The sequence below is a fragment of the Bos indicus genome, chromosome 2 (genome assembly GCF_029378745.1).
Source record: "Bos indicus isolate NIAB-ARS_2022 breed Sahiwal x Tharparkar chromosome 2, NIAB-ARS_B.indTharparkar_mat_pri_1.0, whole genome shotgun sequence".
Taxonomy (NCBI): Eukaryota; Metazoa; Chordata; class Mammalia; order Artiodactyla; family Bovidae; genus Bos; species Bos indicus.
The window spans coordinates 107,444,865-107,471,266 of record NC_091761.1 but is presented as its reverse complement, the minus strand read 5'-3'; the positions used below and the strand labels follow the sequence as shown (position 1 = coordinate 107,471,266).

At 57.1% G+C, this 26,402-nt stretch overlaps 2 protein-coding genes across 7 annotated transcripts; one reads left to right on the top strand and one right to left on the bottom strand.

Annotated features, from left to right (window-relative positions):
- Positions 1-279: 279 nt before the first annotated feature.
- Positions 280-3,325, bottom strand: INHA (inhibin subunit alpha). The gene is made up of 2 exons (XM_019977505.2): positions 2,977-3,325; positions 280-1,140 (listed from the first exon to the last, which is right to left on the bottom strand). The coding sequence occupies exons 1-2, from the start codon at positions 3,236-3,238 to the stop codon at positions 320-322; spliced, it is 1,083 nt and encodes a 360-aa protein (XP_019833064.1). The 5' UTR covers positions 3,239-3,325; the 3' UTR covers positions 280-319.
- Positions 3,326-3,780: 455 nt separating this feature from the next.
- OBSL1 (obscurin like cytoskeletal adaptor 1) lies at positions 3,781-26,255 on the top strand. 6 transcript variants are annotated; one of them, XM_070772863.1, is made up of 21 exons: positions 3,781-5,288; positions 6,865-7,134; positions 7,227-7,478; positions 7,644-7,946; positions 8,126-8,422; positions 10,334-10,606; positions 11,683-11,955; positions 12,569-12,841; positions 17,953-18,225; positions 19,002-19,277; positions 19,358-19,645; positions 19,838-20,113; positions 20,717-20,986; positions 21,130-21,402; positions 22,402-22,668; positions 23,343-23,455; positions 23,989-24,145; positions 24,317-24,478; positions 24,763-24,867; positions 25,171-25,440; positions 25,918-26,255. In XM_070772863.1, exons 1-21 carry the CDS (start codon positions 4,271-4,273, stop codon positions 25,938-25,940), a joined length of 5,712 nt encoding a protein of 1,903 aa, XP_070628964.1. In that variant the 5' UTR covers positions 3,781-4,270; the 3' UTR covers positions 25,941-26,255. The 6 variants fall into 6 exon arrangements, 5 of the variants coding, with proteins under 5 accessions (XP_070628964.1, XP_070628966.1, XP_019833012.2 ...); XM_070772865.1 differs by lacking the exon at positions 24,763-24,867; XM_019977453.2 differs by lacking the exon at positions 22,402-22,668 and having other exon boundaries at positions 3,782-5,288; positions 25,918-26,254.
- Positions 26,256-26,402: the final 147 nt, after the last annotated feature.

Here is a 26,402-nt window from a genome sequence, read left to right as displayed (position 1 = left end):
TTGGGCATAGGCACTATGAGGTGTGCATGGCAGACCACCCAGTTGACACATCAGGGCCAACTTGTACGAGGGCCAGTTCTGGCTCCAGAGTCGCTTTCCTGAGCTGACAGCACCTATTTGTCCTCCCCAAGCATGGTATCTTCCCACCAGATACACATCCAATTACTGCTGGCAAACCCCCATCTCCTGGATCAAGTGAGGCTGAGTGACCTGAGACCCCACAATCCCATGCTCCCCGACAAAAACACTTATCAGAGAAGCCTGAGAAGACACACCAAGTCATATGCACTATGTCATTTATTGTCACAGCGGGATTCCCTTAGATGCAAGCACAGTGCTGGGTGAGAAGGTTGGGCACCATCTCATACTTAAAAGAGTAACCTCCATCCGAGGTGGTGCGGACGTGTAGGGGCCTCATGGTTCCCGGGAGGGCAGCGCAACAGGGCTGGGCCCCTGGGACCAGAGAGAGGGGCTGGACAGGGGTAGGAGGCACCCCGGGGACCGGCAGGGGCAGGTCCTGTGGGGGGGACAGCCCACACCCCCCATGACAGTAGTAGAAGATGAAACTGGGAGGGTGCACTATCCACCGGTCCCAGCCCAGCTCCTGGAAGGAGATATTGAGGGCGGCTCTGTGGCAGTCGGCATGGGCGGCAGGCTCCTCTGGAGGCCTCTGCAGCAGGCGCAGCGCAGCGGGAGACCAAGGCCAGGGCAGTGGGGGCGTGGAGCGCCGGGCCCTCTCCCCTCCACTGGGCGGCTTGGCCCGTGTGTGGGCCACCAGGAAGGGGGTGGCTTCGGGCCGAGTGGAGCAGGAACAGAGAGGACAACGCAGCAGGAGCGCCAGGACAGGATGGGTCAGCAGAGGGAAGGCGGAGGTGGCCAGGTGCAGGACAGCCCAGCGAGGGGGGGCCTGGCCCAGCGACATGGGCACAGGCATGGGACCCCCGGATGTCAGTACCAGCAGGCCAAGCAGGGGCTCAGAGCTGTTGGCGGCAGCGGTCTCCTGTCTGTCCAGTCCTGTGTGGAACCACAGCTGGGCCGAAGTCACCTGGCGGCTGCGTGTGTGCTGGGATGGCTGGAACACATACGTGAAGAGGCCCTCCTCAGCCTCTCCAGCATCTGGCTCATCCCCGCAGCTGGCACCTGCAGGGGGCAGAGGGAAGGGAAAGGGCAGCCCCCATCGGCAAAACCTGGGACCCCTCCCCCTCAGCAGGAGGGATCTGGCTGCCACTCACAAGCCTGCCAGGCGCCACGTGAAGTACTCTGCCAGAGGCCAGGACCCTCCCCAATCTTCAGGGAACTAACAGAGGCCCCCCCCGCCACGTGTTCAGTTCCCTTCAGTTCAGTCGCTCAGTCGTGTCCGACTCTGCGGCCCCGTGGACTGCAGCACACTAGGCCTCCCTGTCCATCACCAATTTCTGGAGTTTACTCAAATTCATGTCCATTGGATCGGTGATACCATCCAACCATCTCATCCTCTGTCGTCCCCTTCTCCTCCCGCCTTCAATCTTTCCCAGCATCAGGGTCTTTTCAAATGAATCAGTTCTTCGCATCAGGTAGCCAAAGTATTGGAATTTCAGCTTCAGCATCAGTCCTTCCAATGAATATTCAGGACTGATTTCCTTTAGGAAAATCCCCATGTGTTACTTCAGCATTAAAAGACTTCAAAAATGCCAGCCACTGCCAACTTCTCTCTGAAGTGGTTTTACCAATTAATATTCCCATCAGTGATGTGTAAGATGCCCTGCACTCTCTCCCTTCACCATTGCTTAGACTTGTTAGTTTCTATTTAAATTTTTACCTGATACTATGAAATGGTACCTTGAATGCTATGTACACAGGCATTTGTTATATTACTCATGTCAGAAATACTGCATGAGAAACCCTTTAAAATAATTCCACTCTATAAAGGTTAACACCAAGAAGGAGGAGGAAGGGGATGGGGCAGAGGAGAAAGGATTCAGCTCAGAATCAAGGACAGTGCTTTCTAAGAAAATGCAGTTGGCATACTTACCCTGACAAGTATATAGACTGCATCAAACAGTCACGAACCAGCAGGAGTTAAAGAACTAGCAATTGGGGCTGTACTGTTACGTGGAACATCTCACTATAAACCTCACAACAACTGACCCATTTTGCAGATGAGAAGTGTTAGTCGCTCAGTCATGTCTGACTCTTTGTGACCCCATCTACCAGCCTCTTCTGTCCATGGGATTCTCCAGGCAAGAATACTGGAGTGGGTTGCCATTCCCTTCTGCAGGGGACCTTCCCAACCCAGGGATTGAACCTGGGTCTCCCACATTGCAGACAAATGTTTAACCATCTGAGCCAGATGAAAAGCCCTTAAACTAAGTGCCCAGGCTGGGATTCTGCCTGATCCTAAAGCCACATTCACTGTGCTGCCTGGGGCCCGAAGCACAGGGAGGCAGAGCATCCTCTCTGAGAGAAAAGTGAGCCAGGTTACAAAAAGGTCCAGCCAGTGAAGGGCTTTACTCACTGAGTCAGTGCAACTGACTGGGGAGATGAGAAGAGAATTCAAGGGAAGGTAGGTTAATTTCCCAACTAACTGTTCTCCCGCATCCCTGATATCTTCTCAAGTCTCAGCTGTCTGAGGCTAAAGAAACAATGTTTGGAGCAGGGAGCAAAAGCAAAGGTAGGAGGAAAGATGGCAGGAAGGGGCACACGCCCGGATCTCTCTGTCCCTAGACACCCTCGGCCTCCCAGACGACTATCTCGCAAATGGCTCCTATGAACCGGGCACTCTGGATATACCATCTCACTCGATCCTGAAATGTAGGCGTTATGGCACTTTTCACAGATGAGGAGACAAGAGGCTCAGGAAGGTTTAGTAACTGGTCCATTATTGCAAAGTCAGCTGAGTGTCAGGTCTGGGATTCAACCCAACCTGCCTAGCTCCCGAACCCAGGCTACACCACACTCTTTGTCAGAGTCAAGGTGCCAGTACCCCACCCTCATTACCTGCAGCCGGAAAAAGGATGGCCTGGGAGACATCTTGGTCCTCGGGCTCAGAGCCCCTGCGCATGAAGCCCCCCACGGCATGCCTTCGGTGCAGACGCCTGACTCCAGGATCTCCACCTTCCCCAGTCACCGGTGGGGGCCCCAAGGCATCCAGAAACAGGGCCCTCACCTTGGCCAGGACAAGTTCCCGGTCCAGCTCCAGCCCATGACAGCCATGCCCGCCCTGAGGGGCCAGCAGCAAGAGGAGCAGCTGAAGCCACATAGCTCCCCTGGCCCTGCCCACTGGGAACCCACACCCTGCCCTGTGCCCCTTCTGCCAGGGTCTGCCCAGGGCCTCCCCACTCCACCCTCCCCATCCCACCACCGCCCTCTTCTACCCTTCTCACCCCAGTCTTCCCCAGCCCTTCCCACGCCCCGCAGTCGAGTTGCCCCTGCCCATGGCATTGAGACCTCCTATCTCTGACGCAGATGTCTGTGGCCCTGAGCCTTATCTCCCACTCCCGCCAGGAATGTGGGGGAGGGGCTGGAGAGGGCTTTCACCCCAAGTGACCTAAACCACACATACAAACCCTCGCTCTCCACACACACAGAGTCACACAGTGTCACAACCCAGCACAGAGGTGACACCAGATGGGACAGGAGCCTGTTAACTGGGGGTCTGCCAGGTCTAAAAAGCGTTATTTGTCAGGGAGACAGAGCAAGCCAGCCCCTCGAACCTCCTGGGGCCCTTTTCAACCCAGCAGCTGCTGGGCCAGTCCTAGGGGGAAGGGCCGGGGCGGGGGCTAGAACTGGGGTTAGGGCGGGGGGCAGGGGTCCCGCCTGCTCTAAACTTAGCCTGGAGGAGCTGGTCTGGGCTCTTGTTCTCCAGCTGTGTCATCAGAGAATATTTTTGGGATTGGCAGCTGCAGGCTTCTCTGTCACTCAGGCCCGATTCTGGCGGACTGCTGGGGACCTGGCGGCTGGAGGTGGGAGGGAGGAGGGGAAAGAGGCCCTGGCTGTGGGAGGGGGCTGGGAAGGCCGGCTCTCCGGAGCAGGAAGCCAGGCCGCAGGCAGGGGAGGCTGCGGGGCCCCTTGCTGGAGAGGCAAACAGGAAGGACTCCCCCCTGAGCCCTGGGCCCCCGGCCCGGGAATCGCCGCCGCAGCCGCAGAGCAGCAGCTCCGGGCGGAGGGTAAGGAGGCGAGCCGGGAGCGGGCGGACAGCAGAGAGCCCCGCGGGTCCCGGAGCCCAGTCCCCGGACGCGCCCCGCCTCCCGGGCTCCCGCCGCCGCTCCCGGCCTGCCCTTGCGCCGCCACGATGAAGGCGGGCTCGGGGGATCAGGGGAGCCCCCCGTGCTTCCTGCGCTTCCCGCGGCCCGTGCGGGTGGTAAGTGGCGCGGAGGCCGAGCTCAAGTGCGTGGTGCTGGGGGAGCCGCCGCCCACTGTCGTGTGGGAGAAGGGCGGGCAGCAGCTGGCGGCCTCCGATCGCCTGAGCTTCCCGGTAGACGGCGCCGAGCACTGCCTGCTGCTGAGCGGGGCGCTGCCCACCGACGCTGGGGTCTACGTGTGCCGCGCCCGCAACTCGGCCGGAGAGGCCTACGCGGCAGCTGCCGTCACCGTGCTGGAGCCGCCGGCCCACGAGCCCGAGCCCCAGCTCGCCGAGCGCCCGCTGCCGCCGCCCGGAGCCGGAGAGGGCGCCCCGGTGTTCCTGACGGGGCCCCGGTCCCAGTGGGTGCTGCGGGGGGCGGAGGTGGTGCTGGAGTGCCAGGTGGGGGGCCTCCCCGCGCCCACGCTCTACTGGGAGAAGGATGGGATGGCGCTGGACGAAGTGTGGGACAGCAGCCACTTCTCCCTCGAGCCGGGCCGCGCGGGCGCGGGCGCGGGCGCGGGCGCGAGCCTGGCGCTTCGCATCCTGGCGGCTCGGCTGCCCGACTCGGGCGTCTACGTGTGCCACGCCCGCAACGCCCACGGCCACGCGCGGGCCGGGGCGCTGCTGCAGGTGCAGCAGACCCCCGAGAGCCCGCCCGAGGACCCCGACGAGGCCCCCACGCCCGTGGTGGAGCCGCTTAAGTGCGCGCCCAAGACCTTCTGGGTGAACGAGGGCAAGCACGCAAAGTTCCGCTGCTACGTGATGGGCAAGCCGGAGCCAGAAATTGAATGGCACTGGGAGGGCCGCCCGCTGCTCCCCGATCGCCGCCGCCTCATGTACCGCGACCGAGACGGCGGCTTTGTGCTCAAGGTGCTGTACTGCCAGGCCAAGGACCGTGGGCTCTACGTGTGCGCCGCGCGCAATTCGGCGGGCCAGACGCTCAGTGCGGTGCAGCTGCACGTGAAAGGTACCACGGCGCCCCCGGGCGGCCGGGGCCAGGGGCGGCCGGGGCGAGGGGCCTCCAGCGCCCTCCCTGACCCCACTAACTCCAGCCCCACTCAGTGCCTAGAAGACAGCGAGGAGTAAGGGAGGCTGAATATTAAAATGCCATTTCCCACCTCCCTCCCTCCCATCCCCCAGGGATTCGCGTTTAGTACGTCTCCAAGGTATGCTCCAGGAACTTCTTAGCAAGCTCTCCAAATGATTCTGAGGCAGATGGTGGAAAACCACTCTTCCATAAAGGCCTTTAAGGAATGACTGAATGACCCAAAGGGACCTACAACTCTTGTAGTTCAGTGTTTTTCAGCCTCTTTGTTCTCTCACCACCCATTCCCCAATGGGGTTTTGTTATCTCACCACCCATTCCCCAGTGGAAACCCCATTGGGGCCCCAGTGTATTATATAAAAGAATCATTTTATGGGTGTAAATTTCTAAATCCAAATTTGTAACATATATTTATGAAGTCAGTCAATGAGAACAAGGGATCTGTCTTATTAAGCACACACATTTTAACCATTCATAACTGGGTCTAGCTTTTGAGCCCCATGGGGAAAGCGTAGCTTCAGGTGTCACACTGACAAACTCCCGATTCACACCAAAGGGAGAAAACTTGAGGGCAAAAAAAATGCCCCCCAATTTTTGACTATTCTGTCATTAGACTGCTCTCCGGGTTTGCAAGAAGAAGAAAGTGAAGGAGAGGAAATTTATATTTCAAAGTTGAGCCCCCAATGGTATTTAATAAACACTACATTGCTCATAACTAGAAAAGTCAGGGGTGAAAAACACGCCAAATTCACATTGGAAGTTAAAGCTGCCCATAATAGGAGTTCATCGCAACTCACGGCATAATACCTTCACTAGTTATTACCCAACTCTTTCCCTCAGAGAAAAATAGTTGGCAAATCTCCCGAGTCTGTCCTGGCACGCAGTCAAGCATGTGGCACCTGTACCACGGCTGGTGGCCTCTTGGGTACAGTTTGATGTGCACAAACCAGCCAGGCGGAGCTGAACTCTCACCCCCTGAGGACAGAAAAGTCCAGGACGAAGGCCGAGATTCCCAGAGCCAAGTGACAAGGCGGCCGTTCCCCTAGCGGCCCAAGTGACCCCACTGGCCGTTTCTGTCATCATGCTTTCTTTTTGTAAAATTCAGTTTTAAAAGTGGTTGAAGTACTTTCAAAATGAAGTTCAACTCAAACCCTTACAGAATTGTGTGTGGTGCCCATGAGGGGCCCCACAGAACATTTTGAAAATCCCTGATAACGGCCCCAAGCCCTTCTATCCCTTTCTCTGCTTTACAAATAAAGAAACTGCGGCCCAGCATCGTGAAAATGGCCTTGATCAGGGTGATGTGTTAGGGTCAACGAGAATTCGGGTCATCTGACTTCCCTTCTGAGGATTTCTCTGAGTATACAACGCTACTAGCTCTGGGAGAAGAGCAAATGGCCTGAGCTACCATGGGTTTAGGCAGTGGGTGACAGAGGAGGGTCTTTCTCCCGGTCGGGGCCCTCTCCAGAGCCTTCTCTGGTCTCTCTCTTCTCCACAGAGCCCCGCCTCCGCTTCTCTAGGCCGCTGCAGGACGTGGAGGGCCGAGAGCATGGAATTGCGGTGCTGGAGTGTAAAGTCCCCAACTCTCGCATTCCCACTGCCTGGTTCCGCGAGGACCAGCGACTACTGCCCTGCCGCAAGTACGAGCAAATCGAGGAGGGCACGGTCCGCCGCCTCATCATCCACAGGCTGAAGGCGGACGACGACGGCGTCTACCTGTGCGAGATGCGCGGCCGTGTGCGCACCGTGGCCAACGTGACAGTCAAAGGTCGGCTGGCCGGTGGCGGGGATGGGGGAGGCCGAGACAGAGGCAGGCCGGTGCCCAGTCCACGGGCTGATAATCTCCCATCCCTGTCTCAGGGCCCATCCTGAAGCGGCTGCCCCGGAAGCTCGACGTTTTTGAGGGCGAAAACGCGGTGCTGCTGGTGGAGACACGCGAGGCTGGGGTGGAGGGACGCTGGAGTCGCGACGGAGAGGACCTGCCGGCCACCTGTCAGAGCAGCTCAGGCCACATGCACGCCCTGGTCCTTCCAGGGGTCACCCGAGAAGATGCTGGGGAGGTCACCTTCAGTCTGGGCAACTCCCGGACCACCACTCTGCTTAGAGTCAAATGTGAGGGCCCCAAAGCCCCTAGGCAACCTCCTTAAGGGCTGGACAGGACGGTCAGGGCAGGAGGGTGACCAGATGACAGAGTCTGGGTTGGCAAAGTTGACTTTAGGTCCCAGGGATGTGGGAGGCTGGAACAGGGCTCGGATGCAAACCCTGCCTCTGTCTCAGGCATCAAGCACAATCCCCCAGGACCCCCAGTGTTGGCTGAGATGTTCAAGGGCCACAGGAACACGGTCCTGCTCACCTGGAAGCCTCCAGACCCCACCCCCGAGACCCCCTTCATCTACCGGCTGGAGCGGCAGGAGGTGGGCTCGGAAGACTGGGTACAGTGCTTCAGCATTGAGAAAGCCGGGGCCGTGGAGGTGCCCGGGGACTGCGTGCCGACCGAGGGTGACTACCGCTTCCGAGTCTGCACCGTCAGTGAACACGGCCGCAGCCCGCACGTGGTGTTCCATGGGTCTGCTCACCTGGGTGAGTTGGTCCTGTCAGCCCAGGCTGTCAGTGGCTGTACCTAAAGTTGTGCCCTCCCCATCACTCTTCCTCCCTTCCCCTGCGCTCCCCCCTCTCTCTAGCTATATGCCATCTACCTGCCAGTCTGTGCCCTCTGCCAGCCCCCTGGTTCTGATGGCCGTGCTCTGTCCCTGTCTCAGTGCCCACAGCTCGCCTGGTGGCTGGTCTGGAGGAGGTGCAGGTGTATGATGGGGAAGACGCCGTCTTCTCCCTGGATCTCTCCACCGTCATCCAGGGCACCTGGTTCCTTAACGGGGAGGAGCTCAAGAGTAACGAGCCAGAGGGCCAGGTGGGGCCGGGGCCCCTGCGGTACCGGGTGGAACAGCATGGCCTGCAGCACAGGCTCATCCTGCAGGCCGTCCGGCATCAGGACAGTGGGGCCCTGATCGGCTTCAGCTGCCCAGGTGTGCAGGACTCAGCTGCCCTCACCATCCAAGGTTGGTACTGGTGGGGACCATGGTGAGCAGATAGGGTCAAGACATAGAAGTCCCGTTAGCAAAATGAGGCACACGCTATTCGTGCTTCTCACATCTGAGCCAGGAGTCAGGAGCATCCTAGGTGAGCTCAGATAGAGCACTCAGGGATCCAGAAGTCCAATTTCAACCCGTGCTTAGTCGCTCAGTCGTGTCCGACTCTGCGACCCTGACAGGCTCCTCTGTCCATGGGGATTCCATGGTGTGGGCTGCCATACTTTCCTCCAGGGGATCTTCCCTACCCAGGGATCAAACCCAGGTCTCCTGCATTGCAGGCGGATTCTTTACCGTCTGAGCCACCAGAGAAGCCCGTATAGGAGATTCCTTGTTATTTTCACCAGCATCATATCCAAATTCTCTAGGGGTACTTTGTGGTTTGCAGAATTCGGTCATGTTTGTCATCTTAAAGACACAGACCTTGGCCCCTAGTCCCTGACCACTTCCTGCCCTACCATGTGATGGCTAACACTATCTGAGTCACTTCCTGTGTGCCAGGCACAATCCTAATTGCTTTACATATATTAATTAGCACAGACTGCTCAACAGCCCTAAATCTTCCCTGGTGGCTCAGATGGTAAAGCGTCTGCCTACAATGTGGGAGACCTGGGTTCAATCCCTGGGTCGGGAAGATCTCCTGGAGACGGAAATGGCAACCCACTCCAGTATTCTTGCCTGGAAAATCCATGGACAGAGGAGCCTGGTGGACTACAGCCCACGGGGTCGCAAAGAGTCGGACACGACCGAGCGACTTCACTTTCACTTCTTTCACTTTCTCAACAGCCCTACGGGATGTGTTCTTTTGTCATCCCCATTACAGATGGGGAAACAGACACAGGTCCAGTGACTTGCCCGAAGTCACAAAACTGAGAAGTGCTAGTGCTGGATTATGAACGCAGGCGGTCTGGCTGCAGTATTGCACTCTGCCACCCTGAGGAAAGAGGAGAGGAGAGGGAATGAGGCCTCCTTGAGGATGAGTTCTTGGCAGGAGTCTGAAAGTTCAGGGAATGCACTGGCATTTGCACCATTGCTGGAATTTGTAAGGCCAGTCACAGAATTCCTCAGTGTCCACGCACAGGGCCTGGAGGCAGTTAGCTCGCAGCAGCCCAGGAGGAGATCCAAGTAAGAAATACCCACAAAGAGAGCAGCATTACTAAAATACAACCCAGGTTCACATGGTAAAGAATCTATCTGCAATGCAGGAGACCTGGGTTCAATCCCTAGGTTGGGAAGAACCCCTGGAGAAAGAAATGGCAACCCACTCCTTCTTGCCTGGAGAATTCCATGGACAGATTAGCCTGGCAAGCTACAGCCCATGGGGTCTCAAAGAGTCAGACACACAACTGAGCAACTAATCTTTCACTAACATTGGGCTTTCCTGGTGATTCAGGCGGTAAAGAATCTGCCCGCAATGATGGAGACCTGGATTCGATCAGCTCAGGAAGGGTCAAGAATCTCCCTTGGAGAAGGGAATGGCAACCCACTCCAGCATTCTTTCCTGGAGAAGTCCATGGGGTTGCAAAGAATCAGACAAGGCTGAGTGACTAACACTTTCACCAATGTCAGAGTCATGCTGAGGGCTGGTTTATAATGCAGATTCTTTGACCCTTGCATGCTGGGGCAGGGGGAGGGGCAAAGCCTAGGAATCTGCATTTTCAGTAGGCTTTCTGGGAATTCTTATGCACACTAAAACCACTGCTCTTGAGAGTTGGTGTGTAAGCACAAAAAGAATTTTTAAAACCAACAAATGCATCACAACAGTCATCTAGCCTGATGTGCCCAGCCCCCTCCCCCAGCACATGCCCTGCAGTGGGGCGCTCACTGGGTAAGCAGAGCACAACCAGGGCGCTACCCATGACCACACCTCTCCCCACGCAGAGAGTCCCGTGCACATCCTGAGCCCCCAGGACAAGGTGTCGCTGACCTTTACAACCTCCGATCGGGTGGTACTGACCTGTGAGCTCTCCCGGGTGGACTTCCCAGCGAGCTGGTACAAGGATGGGCAGCAGGTGGAGGAGAGCGAGTCACTGGTGGTGAAGATGGACGGGCGCAAACACCGCCTAATCCTGCCCGAGGCCCAGGTCCAGGACAGCGGCGAGTTCGAGTGCAGGACAGAAGGCATCTCAGCCTTCTTCAGCGTCACCGTCCAAGGTCAGGGACTGAGGCAGCCTAGGCTCCCCCAGCCGAGGCTGACCCAGGGGGCTATGCCAATCCTACCCCATCCCCTGCTCTGCCCGCTTGAGGGTCCCTTCCAGGGAGGGCCTAGGGGGCCAGGGGACATGTTTGCAGATCACGCTGCCCCCACACCACCCTCCAGCACACTTGGCCCTCATATACCCTCTGCTGGGAGGGATGTGAGGGGACCTCAAATCAATGAAGGGCAGGGGAGGTGGGAGCTAGCATTTGTTAGGCACTTGCTAGCCAAGCCCTGTGCTGGATACTTGAAATGTACACTTTCATTCAACATTCAAGGCTACATGAGAGCCAGTATATCTCCACTCATGGATGAAGTAGCGGAGACTCAGAGAGGTTATGCAAGTTGCTCACAATCACACAGCCAGCAACTACGCTACCTGGGTTCACACCCAGGACTGCTTATCCCACGCCGCAGGAGGTCAGGGTCAAAGGAAAGCTTTAGGTGCAGTGGTCCAGAGGTTCTTGGAAGCCAGTCCATGTTCTGGCTGCTTCAGAGACTAATATCAGGAAACCTATTATTAGTGCGTAGCCTCTCCCCACCCCCCACCCCAACCCCAGGCCTCCAGAGCCCGAATATCCAGGACAAAGCTTTGAGATCCACTCTAGGAGGACAACTCTGGAACCACTGAACCAGCTCAGTCTTCTCACTTTGAGTGGAAATCCTGTTATGGCCCCATTGCCAAAAGGTCCTTTGCCCCTGCGTGAATGTGCCCTGTGATGGGGAACTCACTACCTGTAGGGGGTGTTGCCCCAAGGTGACAGCACTGAGTCATTCCCACCTCCCACCTCCTCCCTGTCCTGGGGCCAGCCCACCACGGGCTTCCTGGTAAAAGCCAAAGCAAGCAATGACCTCCTCTCAGCCTAGACAAAGGCCCTCTGTGTTCCCCCCACCCAGCACCCTTGGATCCTCTGGGGACTCCCAGGCCTGTCCACAGGATCGGCAATACTGACCTGTGACACCTCACCCACCACCATGGACTCAGGTGTTCCATGTGTGGGTGTCGGTGTGACCCCATCTCTGCTCCCTCCAGACCCCCCAGTGCACATCGTGGCCCCCCGGGAGCATGTGTTTGTGCACGCCATAACCTCTGAGTGTGTCATGCTGACCTGTGAGGTGGACCGGGAGGACGCTCCTGTGCACTGGTTCAAGGACGGACAGGAGGTGGAGGAGAGTGACTTCGTGCTGCTGGAGAGTGAAGGGCCCCACCGCCGCCTTGTGCTGCCCTCCGCCCAGCCTTCCGTCGGGGGCGAGTTCCAGTGTGTCGCTGGAGACGAGCGCGCCTACTTCACCGTGACCATCACAGGTGGGGCTCCAGGCAGGCCACGGGATGGGGCAGCTGTGCCCTCCTCCCGCCTGGACAGCCGGCACACTCCTGGGCCACCATTCCCAACCCCCCCCAGCCGATCACACCCCACCCTTTCCCCCCAACCCATGGTCTGCACGCTGAGGTTCAGCCACTGCAGAAAATGCATTGTCATAAGCGCACTAGTCATAGCTACATGGCAGAGGGAAGCCCACCTTCTCTATTCTCCTGAAGGCCCTCCGAGGGGAGCCTTAGGGTAGTGTGGGGTGAGGAGACCCGAGCACTAGAGGGGTTAAAAGTCTCCTGTGGGAGACCTCAGCTCCGTCTGGGCACCCAACTCTCCTCTCCCCAACCTCACACTTCGTATAGCCCTGTCCCCACCCAGAGAATGGGGAGAGTTTCCACAGGCGAGGCTGACACCACGGTCCCCACCGTGCCGCTACACCCCTGCTGTGCTTTGTGGTCATGTCACGGTTAGCTTTGAGTAACCATCTGAGCCGCTGTGAGCCCTGGTCCTTTCCAGGAGTAGGGAACAGGCGTGAATCAGGCAAGGTGGCCGGGCACCTCGGCCCCAGCCCCAGATGCCCAGCCACGGCTGTGTCGTGTCCTGCAGACGTCTCCTCGTGGATCGTGTACCCCAGCGGCAAGGTGTACGTGGCGGCCGTGCGCCTGGAGCGCGTGGTGCTGACCTGCGAGCTGTGCCGGCCCTGGGCCGAGGTGCGCTGGACCAAGGATGGCGAGGAGGTGGTGGAGAGTCCTGCGCTGCTCCTACAGAAGGAGGACACAGTGCGCCGCCTGGTGCTGCCCGCCGTTCAGCTGGAGGACTCGGGCGAGTACTTGTGTGAAATCGATGACGAATCCGCCTCATTCACGGTCACCGTCACAGGTGTGGGTCCACCCCCCACCCCCGGGGTCATCAGAGGACTGCCCTGAGCCCTTGGGGAGCTGGCCACATAGCCCCTAGCTAGCACACTGGGGGCAGGGAGGAGGGGCTGCAGGTGCAGGAGGTGGTGGTGGGGGGTGGTCCCTGCCCAGAAGATCCGGGGGTCACTATTGGAGGAAGCAGGCTCCTCCCCAGCGCCCAAGCCAGGAATAGCTGTGCTCCACCAGCTCACTTACTGAGCAGTCTATATGTGTCAGGCCAGGTGCTGTGGGTCACTGATGCTTATTGCATATAAGGTCCCTGCTCTCAGACAGGTGCCGGTCTAGCTGGGGGTGGGGTGGGTGCAGCCGTTAACCAGGGGTCGCAAACCGGCAGTCCCTCGGGCCTCATACAGCCCACAGGTGTGTTGTGTTTGGCCTGCAGAGTCATACCAAAGTCAGGACAGTTCCAATAACAACCCGGAGTTATGCATCCTCTTGAAAAAGCCGAAGACCCGGCGCCTCTGGTCCCGCTTCCCCCCTTGGCGACGAACAGCTGGCGCTGAGTAGCAGCTGCCCCCATAATTCGGGGCCCACATTCCTCTGTTTCACACCCACCCCCATCCCCCACTGTTCTTTTTTGCTCCCCTTCCTAGACTGCTTCAGCCTGGCCCCTGTGGGCATTTGAGTTTGCGACCCCTGTGTTTAACCAATAAACACGCAAATAAATGTACGGTGACACTTCGTGACAAGTGCCGTGGAGGAAAGAGGGCTCAAGAGAGCCGGACAGGAGGTCAGGGAGGGCTTCGGGGAGAGTCACTGTGCCATCCGCAGGAGCCAGTCCTGGGCCAGGCTCTGGACACTCGGTAGCTCGCAGACACACGTGCATCCCTGCAGGAGTGGATAGCCTGGCAGGAAAGCCAAACACCTTAAGTCTTAGAGGGAGTGTCGCAGTAAGGTGCAGTGAGAGCTCAGGGCTGGGGGCTGCTAACCTGGTTGGCTAGCAGGCAGGAAGTAGCTTCAGAACAGATATTTGGAGCAGGGGCTGAGTTAGCTAAGTGGGGGTCTGGATTTGGACTGAAGGTCAGAGGTCAAGGTTCAAAGCAGGAAGGCACAGGATGATTACGGAAATGATGGTTCATTGCCGGAAACTTTGGGGCTGCAGCTCATGGCGCCGATCACAGTGTGTACCTGAGCGGGGCGGGGAGTATAAAACCAGGTGGCTCTGGATGGCACTGAAGAACCCAGCGGCTGCACTGGAGCGACCATCCCGATGCCGGCACCTTCTGGTTGCCCTCCCCACTGACCTGCTCTAGAAACAAAGCTTCAGCCTAGATTTGAGCTACTTAGGGCCTCCCAACTCCCTGCATCCCAGATAGGACAGCCTGAAACACACAAGCCACAAAGCCAAAAAGGCCTTTCTGCACATATTCTGTTCTGTAGTGGCTGCCTTCAACCGCTCCCTCCCCAGCCAGACATCATGGCTGCAGACACACATATTCCAGCCCATAATTAGCCTCCCCACAAAACACAAGATTCTTCCTGGTAAGTTCGCACAACACACCACCTTGGCTGTGGACCAGGAGAATCAGGTCTGATGCCAAGCTGAGGTCCCATAGCCTTGCAGACTCCCCAGTCCCATGGCTGCATGCCATCTACACTCCACTGCCTCCATCACTTCCCCCACCATTCAGGCAGCCACACTCCAACATCTCATGGCGCTGGTAGACCCAGAGAACCAACCTGCATCATACAGACTATTAGAACAAGCCCAGTTAGGGAGGCAGAGGCAAGAGCTGGATGTACACTGGTGGGCATGTCTGCCCATACTCCCCACTGCAAAGACCTAGACCGGGAAGCTAGCAGTTCCCCAGCCAGCCACTAGGGTGCCGAATGCTGAAGGAGCACTTCCGCGTCTTGGAGACGATTAGGGGAGACCTCCAAGGTGCGTAGATGCCTGGGCAGCCCGGCGCTCAGAGCCCTTGTCACCTCCCACATTGACATCGCTCCTTTCTGTGAAAGGCTGACCACTCCAGAGCAGTTAGAGATGAACTCGAATCGGCATTTAACATCCCCAGGGAATTCAGGCACAGACGCAAATTCATTACTGAGTTTCCTACAAGCCTTAGCTTGGAATCCCTACCACTACTGGCAGAGTCTGTCAGTTCAGTTCAGTCGCTCAGCTGTGTCCGACTCTGTGACCCCATGGACTGCAGCACTCCAGGCTTCCTGGTCCATCAACTGCGGGAGCTTGCTCAAACTCATGTCCACTGAGTCGGTGATGCCATCCAACCATCTCATCCTCTGGCATCCCCTTCTCCTCCTGCCTTCATTCTTGCCCAGCATCAGGGTCTTTTCAAATGAGTCAGTTCTTCTCATCAGGTGGCCAAAGTATTGGAGTTTCAGCTTCAACATCAGTCCTTCCAATGAATATTCAGGACTGATTTCCTTTAGGATTGACTGGTTGGATCTCCTTGCTGTCCAAGGGATTCTCAAGAGTCTTCTCCAACACTACAGTTCAAAAGCATCAATTCTTTGGCACTCAGCTTTCTTTATAGTCCAACTCTCACATCCATACATGACTACTGGAAAAACCATAGCCTTGACTAGACAGACCTTTGTTGACAAAGTAATGTCTCTGCTTTTTAATATGTTGTCTAGGTTGGTCATAACTTTTCTTCCAAGGAGCAAGCGTCTTTTAATTTCATAACTGCAGTCACCATCTGCAGTGATTTTGGAGCCCAAGAAAATAAAATCTCTCACTGTTTCCACTGTTTCCCCATCTATTTGCCATGAAGTGATGGGTCCAGATGCCATGATCTTCATTTTCTGAATGTTGAGTTTTAAGCCAACTTTTTCACTGTCTTCTTTCACATTCATCAAGAGGCTCTTTAGTTCTTCTTCACTTCCTGCCATAAGGGTGATGTCATCTGCATATATGAGGTTATTGATATTTCTCCCGGCAATCTTGATTCCAGCTTGTGCTTTATCTAGCCTGGAATTTCGCATGATGTACTCTGTATATAAGTTAAATAAGCAGGGTGACAATATACAACCTTAACGTACTCCTTTCCCAATGTGGAACCAGTCTGTTGTTTCATGTCCATTTCTAACTATTGCTTCTTAAGCAGGTAAGGTGGTCTGATATTCTCATCTCTTTAAGAATTTTCCACAGTTTGTTGTGATCCACACAGTCAAAGGCTTTAGTGTAGTCAATAAAGCAGAAGTATATGTTTTCTGGAACTCTCTTGCTTTTTCGATGATCCAACAGATTTTGGCAATTTGATCTCTAGTTCCTCTGCCTTTGCAAAATCCAGCTTGAACATCTGGAAGTTCACAGTTCATGTACTGGTTTGGAGAATTTTGAGCATTACTTTGCTAGCATGTGGGGCTTCCCTGGTGGCTCAGAGGTTAAAGCGTCTGCCTACAAGGCAGGAGACCCAGGTTCAATCCCTGGGTCGGGAAGATCCCTTAGAGAAGGAAATGGCAACCCACTCCAGTATTCTTGCCTGGAGAATCCCATGGATGGAGGAACCTGGTAGGTTACAGTCCACGGGGTCGCAAAGAGTCAGACATAACAGCGATTTCACTTGCTAGCATGTGAGATGAGTGCAATTGTGGGGTAGTTTGAACATTCTTTGACTTTGCCTTTCTTTGGGATTGGAATGAAAACTGACCTTTTCCAGTCCTGTGGCCACTGCTGAGTTTTCCAAATTTACTGGCATATGGAGTGCAGCACTTTCATAGCATCATATTTTAGGATTTGAAGTAGCTCAACTGGAATTCCATTACCTCCACTAGCTTTGTTCATAGTGATGCTTCCTAAGGCCCACTTGACTTCGCATTCCAGGATGTCTAGCTCTAGGTGAGTGATCACACCATCATGGTTATCTGGGTCATGAATATTTTTCTTCTGTGTATTCTTACCACCTCTTCTTATTATCTTCTGCTTCTGTTAGATCCATACCATTTCTGTCCTTTATTGTGCCCATCTTTGCATGAAAAGTTCCCTTGGTATCTCTAATTTTCTTGAAGAGATCTCTAGTCTTTCCCATTCTATTGTTTTCCTCTGTTTGCACTGATCACTGAGGAAGGTTTTCTTCTCTCTCCTTGCTATTCTTTGGAAATCTGCATTCAAATGGGTATATCTTTCCTTTTTTCCTTTGCCTTTCGCTTTTCTTCTTTTCTCAGCTATTTGTAAGGCCTCCTCAGACAAGCATTTTGCCTTTTTGCATTTCTTTTTCTTGGGGATGGTCTTGATCTGCCTCCTGTACAATGTTGCAAACCTCCCTCCATAGTTCTTCAGGCACTCTGTCTATCAGATCTAATCCCTTGAATCTGTTTCTCACTTTCACTGTATAATCATAAGGGATTTGATTTAGGTCATATCTGAATTGGTCTAGTGGTTTTCCCAACTTTCTTCAATTTAAGTCTGAATTTTGCAATAAGGAGCTTCCCTTTATCGAATGGTGGTTTTTCCTCCTGCCCTAGGTAGGTGTAGCCAGCTGTGACCATAAGGAAGTTGTTTAACCACTCTGTGCCTCAGTTTATTCATCTGCAAAATGAGTTTAAAACAGTACGTACTCCCTAGGATTGCTATCAGGGTGTAAAGTGCTTACAACTGTCCTAGAACTTTAGCAAACAATGTATAAGTACTTACCAATACTATTACAGATCTGCCATCCCTTATCCACAATCCTGAAACCAAAATAAGAAAGAAAACACTTAAAATCAAAAGGCTTTTTGTACGTTTGGTATTAAAAGTTATTTCTGTAAAACCTGAGCTTAACTCTGTGAAGCTATTTGCACTTTTAAATTATCCTGCTTAGGGTGTATCTCCATATGTTACACTGCAGAGATGTTAATATGATTGATTCTGGGGGGTCCACAGTAGGGGCTGAGGGGGAGTATGTGCTATATGATAAATGCACCATTTCTAGAATTGGAAGCATTCTGGATGGTTCCAGCACATTCCAGCACACTTGTGGCCCCAGGGATTTCAGAGAACTGATTTTGGACCTATTACTATCCTTATCACTCTTAACGATTTGGGCAACCGGGATTTCATGCTGCCGGACGGCTCCAGGGAGGCTGACCGTGAGTCTGTGACAGCCTGTGGTTGTCCCTACTCTGCAGAACCCCCAGTGCGCATCCTATACCCCCGGGACGAGGTGACCTTGGTGGCCGTGAGCTTGGAGTGTGTGGTGCTGATGTGTGAGCTGTCTCGGGAGGATGCCCCAGTGCGCTGGTACAAGGACGGGCTGGAGGTGGAGGAAAGCGAGGCCCTGGTGCTGGAGAGCGACGGGCCCCACCGTCGCCTGGTGCTGCCCGCCGCCCAGCCCCAGGACGGGGGCGAGTTCGTATGCGACGCCGGAGACGACTCAGCCTTCTACACTGTCACTGTCACAGGTGGGCAGTCTCCGAGACCCCCTTGGAGAGGAAGAGAGGCAGGAGGCTGAGGGACAGATACCCACCCCTCCCAGTTCCTGCACCTTCAGGACCCCTGTGTGCCACACACAACTTTCCCCCTGTCCAGGCTTCCCTCCCTCCCAGCCTCCTCATTCTCAGCCATCAGAGAGCCCTGAGTTGCCCAAACCAGGTCAGGACAGTGGCCAGAGGCCTGGTGGAGAGAGCCCAACAATTGGGAGAGCTCATTCATTCGTGTATTCAACAAACACTGATCTGCTCAGCACTGTTCTGATGCTGAGGGATTCGGTAATGAACGAAGGAGAGAAAACCTGTCTTTATGGAGCTTGCCTTCTTGTGAGAGCAGACAGACAGCAAATAAGGGAAACAGGTGGTTTTTCAGGTGGTGATCAGTTCTTCAGAGGCAAAACAGGAAAAAGGGACAGGAAATGGAGGGGTAGGGAGGGCTGTGCATTAGGGTTAGATCTGTGAGTGTGGGTCTACCTCTTCCTGTCCATGCAACCCTGGGCAAGTCAGTTCCCTATAAAGAGGCTTCAGGTCCTCATCTATAAAGTGAAGGCAGAAATAGGGAGTGTCAGGAGTAGCTGAGAAAAGAACTGTAGTGTCCTTAGCATGACACCTGGCACACAGTAAGTGCCTACGGATTGTAGGTGGTACCATTTCCCAAGAGCTGCTCTGCAAAAGGAGAGGATTGAGAAACCAGTGGTCAGACAGGTAGAGGCCGAACCCACCCGATTCTGTCTCTGTTCACCCACCAGCCCCTCCAGAGAGGATTGTGCACCCAGCAGCCCGCTCGCTGGACCTGCAGTTCAGGGCTCCGGGGCGCGTGGAGCTGCGCTGCGAGGTGGCCCCAGCTGGGTCCCAGGTGCGCTGGTACAAGGATGGGCTGGAGGTGGAAGCATCGGATGCCCTGCAACTGGGTGCCGAGGGACCCACCCGCACCCTGACCCTGCCCCACGCCCAGCCCGAGGACGCCGGGGAGTATGTGTGTGAGACTCGCGATGAAGCTGTCACCTTCAACATCAGCCTGGCTGGTGGGTGCTCCTGGCCAGCCCGGGTCTGGGAGGCGGGAGCGGGGGGCATCACTGAGCTGACACACCCACCCTCTGTCCAGAGCCCCCTGTCCAGTTCCTTGCCCCAGAGGCAGCCCCTGGCCCGCTCTGCGTGGCCCCCGGGGAGCCAGTGGTGCTGAGCTGTGAACTGTCCAGGGCTGGTGCCCTGGTCTTCTGGAGCCATAACGGGAAGCCGGTGCAAACAGGCGAGGGCCTGGAGCTCCGAGCCGAAGGACCCCGCCGCGTCCTCTGCATCCGGGCTGCAGACCTGGCCCACGCAGGCCTCTACACCTGCCAGTGTGGGGCAGCACCGGGGGCCCCCAGCCTCAGCTTCACCGTCCAAGTGGCTGGTGAGTATAGCCCTGGGCAGGAAACCTGAGAGTCTCGCCCCTAAACCCTTGAGTCTTCCCCCTCTCTAGTGCACCCAGCCCCCGGCCCCTGCCCCACGGCTCTCAGTCCCTCTCCCAATCTGGCCTCCCACCACCCTCCTCCCCAGCCCTTGAGCCATTCCCTCCCAATGACACCCGGCCCTGACCCCACAGAGCCCCCCGTGCGGGTGGTGGCCCCCGAGGCAGCCCAGACGAGGGTTCGCAGCACCCCAGGTGGGGACCTAGAGCTGGCGGTGCGCCTCTCCGGGCCAGGGGGCCCTGTACGCTGGTACAAGGACGGGGAGCGCCTGGCCAGCCAGGGGCGGGTGCAGCTGGAGCAGGACGGGGCAAGGCAGGTGCTGCGGGTGCGGGGGGCACGGAGCAGGGACGCTGGGGAGTACCTGTGCGACACGCCCCAGGACAGCCGCATCTTCCTCGTCAGCGTGGAAGGTAACAGTGCCGTCCTCACTCCCCTGGGGCCCCAGCCCCCCCACTAAGGGCCTCACGCCAACCCCCCACCATTCGCCCCCACCCACCTCGCTGCCCACCAATGCATGCACAGCTATCGCATGGATGAGGGCTCAGGGCTCCCCTTTCCAGGAATCCTCAAAAAGGAGGGGCAGAGGGCTCTGGAGTCTACCCCCCAGGTTCCAGTCTCAAGTCTCCTTCCCAGTAGTTGTGTGACACACTGGCAAGTTGCTTAGACTGTCTGAGCCCCGGGTCCCCAGAGGGAGGATAGCGTTTGGCCTGTAGGGCTATTGTGACAGTTAAATGAGATTGACAGGGTCTGTCCTAAATGATCTGTCTTTATTAGGGAGTCAGAAAGGTGGGTGCCCGGCCAGCATGGAGACGAGGTGGTGAGGAGTGGCAGGCAGGGAGTTGACATCTTGTCCTTCAAAACAGCTCATGACTGACACACAGCTGGTCCTCAGGAAGATTCTGTTTAATAACTGGGGGGTGAAAGCCTGTTACTGGGGATGAGGAGGGGCTGAGGAGGGTGGCGGTAGAAAGACCCAGCCCCCCTCACTGTCTGATCCTGCCCTCTGCCCCCAGAACCCCCGCTGGTGAAGCTAATCTCGGAGCTGACACCACTCACTGTCCATGAGGGGGATGACGCCACGTTCCGGTGTGAAGTCTCCCCACCAGATGCCGACATCACTTGGCTGCGCAATGGGGTCGTTGTCACTCCAGGGCCCCAGCTAGAGATGACCCAGAATGGGTCAAGCCGCACACTGACCGTGCGAAGCTGCCGGCTCGAGGATGCAGGGACTGTGACTGCCCGAGCTGGGGGCACATCCACAAGTGCCCGGCTGCACGTTCGAGGTTCGGTCCTGATGGAGACGAAACAAGTCCTGTTCCTAAACCTGTTTTCCCAGCCCTGGCCCTGCTAGGAGACCAGTCCCTGAGAAGAGGGAGCCGGGGTTCGGCCCACCAGGCTCCATGGTCCGCTCTCTCTTCCTGCCCAGAAACGGAGCTGCTGTTCCTGCGGCGGCTGCAGGACGTGCGGGCGGAGGAAGGCCAGGACGTGTGCCTCGAAGTGGAGACCGGCCGCGTGGGGGCGGCAGGGGCCGTCCACTGGATGCGAGGTGGGGCGCCCCTGCCCCCTGACTCCCGCCTGTCCACAGCCCAGGACGGCCACATCTACCGCCTCTTCATCCACTGCGTTGTGCTGGCCGACCAGGGCACCTACGGCTGCGAGAGCCACCACGACCGCACCCTGGCCCGGCTCAGCGTGAGGCGTGAGTGCCCCATCCTCTCCTAACGCCTCCCTTTCCCCATGGTGCAGCCTCTCCTGGCTGGCCAGGGCCCCTCAGACCACCCCCCCCAACACCAAAGTGCCCCTCGCCAGCAAGGCAGGTCAGCCCTGGCTGACCCCCAGGAGCGTGACCCAAAGCAGCCTGCCCAAAACAAAACTCTTCTTTTTCTACTGTTTTCTATTTACCGTAGAAGTCCCTGTGGATTTTGGTTTCCATTTCATACGTCCAAGTTGGCTTTGCTATAAACATAAATATTATACTTCAGAAAGACTTGCCATATTTATCCGTCAGTCACCTGCCCCAGGATATACGAGCCCATCTGAGAAGCAGGGATGGTTAGCAATAGCACCCCCACCCCAAAGATGGAGCCCTCTATCAACTGTATGACCTCAGGCAAATTACTTAACCTCTCTGAGCCAAGTTTTCTTTTAAAAAGGGTCTTTGAGAAACTTAATCGGGATAACATGAGAAATACCCACACACAACTTGGTAAACGGTTGTTGGTGGGGATGTGTATTCTCTTCTGATTTATTTCATTCATTCAATCACAACAAACCCATGTCTCAAGGCTATTATCCTCGTACAGTTGGGGAAACTGAGGCCCAGGGAGTTCAAGCAGTTTGCCAAAGGTTCCATAGCAAACTATGTGGCAGAGTTGGGGTCTAGTCCTGCTGTGTCTGATTTTAAATTCTGGGCTCCTTCCAGTGTCACAGCACCCTTCACCCCAACTCCTCACCCCACAACCACACATCACCCCCTTCATGTGTCCCCTCTCCTAACCCCAGTAAGCCCCTCTCTCCACCCACATCTGGCTGGTTTCACTCCCTTCTTCCTGCTCCCTGGTTCTGAACTTTGTTCATAGGGTCTTACTAGATTAGGGGTTAGAGGCAGACAGAGCCAAGGGGTGTGTGGAGCTCCCAAAAGCCCTGCCCAGATGTGGAGGGCCTCATTTCCCCCTCTTTCCCCATCTCCCCCCACTAGCAAAGCAGCTAAGGGTGCTTCAACCTCTGGAGGATGTGACCATCATCGAGGGGGGCAGTGCCACCTTCCAACTGGAGCTGTCCCAGGAGGGGGTGACTGGGGAATGGGCCCGGGGTGGAGTGCGGCTGCAGCCGGGGCCCAAGTGCCAAATTCAGGCCGAGGGCCACGCTCACCACCTGGTCCTCAGCGGCCTGGGCCTGGCCGACTCGGGCTGCATCTCCTTCACTGCGGATACACTGCGCTGTGCAGCCAGACTCACCGTGAGAGGTGTGGCCTCTAGGACTGCTGCCTGCCTGCTGACTGCTCCGGTGTGATTCTACTGACCCCACTACCCGTGTGGCCCGCACTGACCTCCCTACCAGAGTGTGATGCCCTGACTCGCCACATGTGGCCCTGGTGGCTGCCCTACCTGTGTGAGCCCACTGACCACCACTGCCTGCTGCAGCTCTCTCTGCCTGCCTGAGTGTGGGCCTCTAGTCACTGAGCCCCAACAGTGCCAAAGAGTGACTCCGTGGGCAACTCCGCTTCAGTGACCCCTTCTCTTGCTTGCAGCCCTGGTGTGTTCCCCACTGACCACATCTACTCTGGGGTCCCCCCATTGCTCCTCTGAACCCGTGGTGTCCCTCACTGTCCAGTGTCTCCTGTCCATTCCAGCCAGTGTGACCATGCCTGCTTTTGGGTGACATCTCTGCTCCAATTTCTCCCACTCTGGCCCCACCATGTCCCCCACTGACCACCTTAAATGTGACCCATCCCCAGCTGGCCATTCCTGCCTTGTTGACCCCTCTGATCTCACTGTGTCCCCCACTGATCAGCATCCCCTTTGGACCCCTTGTTCCAGCATGCCCCCCACTCACCGGTGGCCTCTGTTGATCACCTTGTCTAAATGTGCCCATCAGTGACCCCTGTGTCCAAGTGTGTCCTCCTTCTCCCACTCCCAGAGGCCCCAGTGACCATTGTGCGGGGGCTCCAGGACCTTGAAGTGACCGAGGGCGACACAGCTACGTTCGAGTGTGCACTTTCCCAGACCTTGGCTGATGTCACCTGGGAGAAGGTCAGAGCCCAGCCCCAGCCCAGCCCACCTCAGCATCATGAGAGCAGTAACAATGCCCCAACAGAAAGAACTACTACTCAGTAAGCCATGTGCCTGGCATGTGCTAAGGTTTACTTTACATTTAAGCCTCTAACCTTATAGCAGCCCGATGAGGCAGGTCTTATGATCTTGTTATCTCTAAGGAGACTGATGTTCAGTGGAGTGAAGTATTGCCCCAGGGCAGACATAGAGTTCATATTTGAATCCAGGTTTCCTGATTCCAGAATCCACACACATTGCTGACATGATTGGTACATGACTCTCGGCTTCCCGCGTCCATGGCGCCCCTCCTCAGACCAAATGTCCCCAAAGGGTGACACCGTCACAATGAGACTCCTGGCGCGGCCCAGAAGGCGCGGGAGGGCCCTACCCCGTAGCATAAGCGTGCCTCGAAAGTGTTAGGTATCAACAGAGGGCGCCGCCGCCTACTAGGGCCGGGGCCGCTTGTGCCCGGCCGAGTTTTCACCCCGACCCTTTGCAACCCCCGCCCCTAGGATGGGCAGCCGCTCACCCCCAGCGCTCGGCTCAGGCTCCAGGCCCTCGGCACGCGCCGCCTTCTCCAGCTGCGGCGCTGCAGCCCCTTGGACGCAGGGACCTACAGCTGCGTGGTGGGGATGGCCCGAACTGGGCCCGTTCACCTAGTGGTGCGCGGTGGGTACCAGGTGCTGCCCGGGCCGGGCTCTACTGTGGGTGGCGGGGCTGCGGACCGGACTTGCCCAGGGGACTCGCTACGCTGCCTCTAAGGAGGGGGCGTGGCGTGGGCGGGATCTGGTACCGCCCCCTTCAGGCCCGCCCTCCTCACGCCCCCTGGCTCCGCCCCAGAGCGCAAGGTGTCTGTCCTCTCTGAGTTGCGGTCCGTGAGGGCCCGGGAAGGCGACGGAGCCACGTTCGAGTGCACCGTGTCGGAGGTCGAGACAGCTGGGAGCTGGGAGCTCGGAGGCCGCCCGCTGAGACCCGGAGGCCGCGTCCGCATCCGGCAGGAAGGTCTGCCGACTCTCTACCCACTCTGGCCCCCTCGCTGCCCCATTCCTCCGGCTCAGACAGACCCCGCCCAAAGGCCCACCTCCAGCTCCGATGAGTTCCGCCCTGCGGCCCCAGAAGCTGTCTCTCCGCCTCTCCCTGACCTCCAGCTCTTCAGTCCGTCCAGGACCACCCCTCTTTCCCCTCGGCATCCCAGTTCTTCCCCGGGACCTACTCTGGCCCCACCCTCATCCCCCCACCCTCCCCAGAGGCGGCTCCGGCCTCGCTAGCGCCTCCTATACCCCCAGGGAAGAAACACATATTGGTGCTGAGCGAACTACGCGCCGAGGACGCTGGTGAGGTCCGCTTCCAGGCGGGACCCGCCCAGTCCGTGGCTCAACTGGAGGTGGAGGGTAAGACCTGGGGCAGGGACGACCAGGAGTGAACACGGTTTCCCCCGGAACTGCCAGGCTGGCGATCGGTCCGAGGAAACCTGCCTCCCCACCCCTTCCTCGAGAGACTCTCCGGAGGCGGGTCACAGAGGGCAGTGCGTTTCCTGGGGAAGAGGAGACTTGGGGTTGAAGATAGAGAGAAATGGGCTGGTGGCATAGAGATCTAAGATCAGGAATGGAGGCCAGAGCGGGAGGGAAGATGCGTCTCTCCTGGGGTCGTGCGTGTCCCTATTAACTTAATAAGCCCTCGTTCTCCACCCCCAGCACTGCCTCTGCAGATGCTCCGCCGGCCCCCTCGCGAGAAGACGGTTCTGGTCGGTCGCCGGGCGGTGCTGGAGGTGACAGTGTCCCGGCCGGGAGGTCAAGTGTGCTGGTTGCGGGAAGGGGCTGAGCTGTGCCCGGGAGACAAGTATCAGCTGCGCAGCCACGGCCCCACCCACAGCCTGGTCATCCATGACGTTCGACCTGAGGATCAGGGCACCTACTGCTGCCAGGCCGGCCAAGACAGCGCCTACACACGGCTGCTGGTAGAGGGTGAGTAAAGCTGACTGGGCACAGGTCAATGAGGCGAGCCGGCTGGCCAGGTGTCTCCTAGGAGCTGGTGGGCTGAGACACACCTCCCACAGGTTTTCCAGGACTTGGGATGTCAAGCTGGTTCTGAGATGTGTTGGAGGTGGGCAGTGGGGAGGCAGGAGATCACACAGCCAGGGCTGAGAAGAGGAAGTAGCCCTGTGGTGTCAACAGGAACCACTTGGTTCCGGGCAGCTGTTCCTACCTTGCTACATCCCTGCCTGTCTGAGCTTCTCCTCCCTCCCTCCCACCGCTGGACCACATTCATCTCTCCTGAACACCCCCATTTGTACCCAAATTCCTCTCCCTCCAACCTGCTGGCCCTGGGTCTGTGCCCCCGACCTGTCCCTCATCTTCTGCTCTCCCCCATCTCAGCGAGCTCCACCTTGGCCTGTGCAGAGGGCTTCTGAGCTAGTCCCATCTCTTTCCTCTTCCACATAGGAGATGCCACACTCTCCACCTGAATTCCTGCGTTCCCTTCAGATGCCTGCCTTGCCCCACCTCTGACTGACCACCCCCACTCTCCTGCTCCAGCCCTGACAGGCCTAGAAGGGGTGGGTCAGAGGGTGAGGGCTCAGTTCTTCCTGTGTGGGTACCAAGGCTCTTCCAGGGGAGAGGAATGTGGTACCCACTGTCTCCCCAGCCCCACTCACAGTCATTCCTCTGCAGGTAGCTAGGAGGCCAGAACCAGGCCAGGCAGGTGCCCTCAGACAGCCTGGAGGGCACATGCTCTTACCCTGGGAGCGGGTAGGGAGGGAGGGGACCCGAGGTGTTGGAAGACAATAAAAAAAGTTACAGCTCCTTTCCTGGCTGTCTGTGTGACATGTGAGGGCAGAACTCACCTGGAGCCCCCGCAGAGTGAGTGACGCAGGGAACCAAAGCCTGCAGTGCTTCCTCCATCTTGGCCCCTGGAAGCGCCAGCCATT

Bases quoted from the DNA above. Each gene is read 5' to 3' on its own strand.
- INHA (XM_019977505.2), bottom strand. From the start codon at position 3,238: ATGTGGCTTCAGCTGCTCCTCTTGCTGCTGGCCCCTCAGGGCGGGCAT. The intron at 1,141-2,976 runs GTAATGAGGGTG...TGCCCCCTGCAG, and splicing joins CATCCTTTTTCCGGCTGCAG to GTGCCAGCTGCGGGGATGAG.
- OBSL1 (XM_070772863.1), top strand. From the start codon at position 4,271: ATGAAGGCGGGCTCGGGGGATCAGGGGAGCCCCCCGTGCTTCCTGCGC. The intron at 24,479-24,762 runs GTCTGCCGACTC...CTATACCCCCAG, and splicing joins CGTCCGCATCCGGCAGGAAG to GGAAGAAACACATATTGGTG. The intron at 24,868-25,170 runs GTAAGACCTGGG...CTCCACCCCCAG, and splicing joins GGCTCAACTGGAGGTGGAGG to CACTGCCTCTGCAGATGCTC.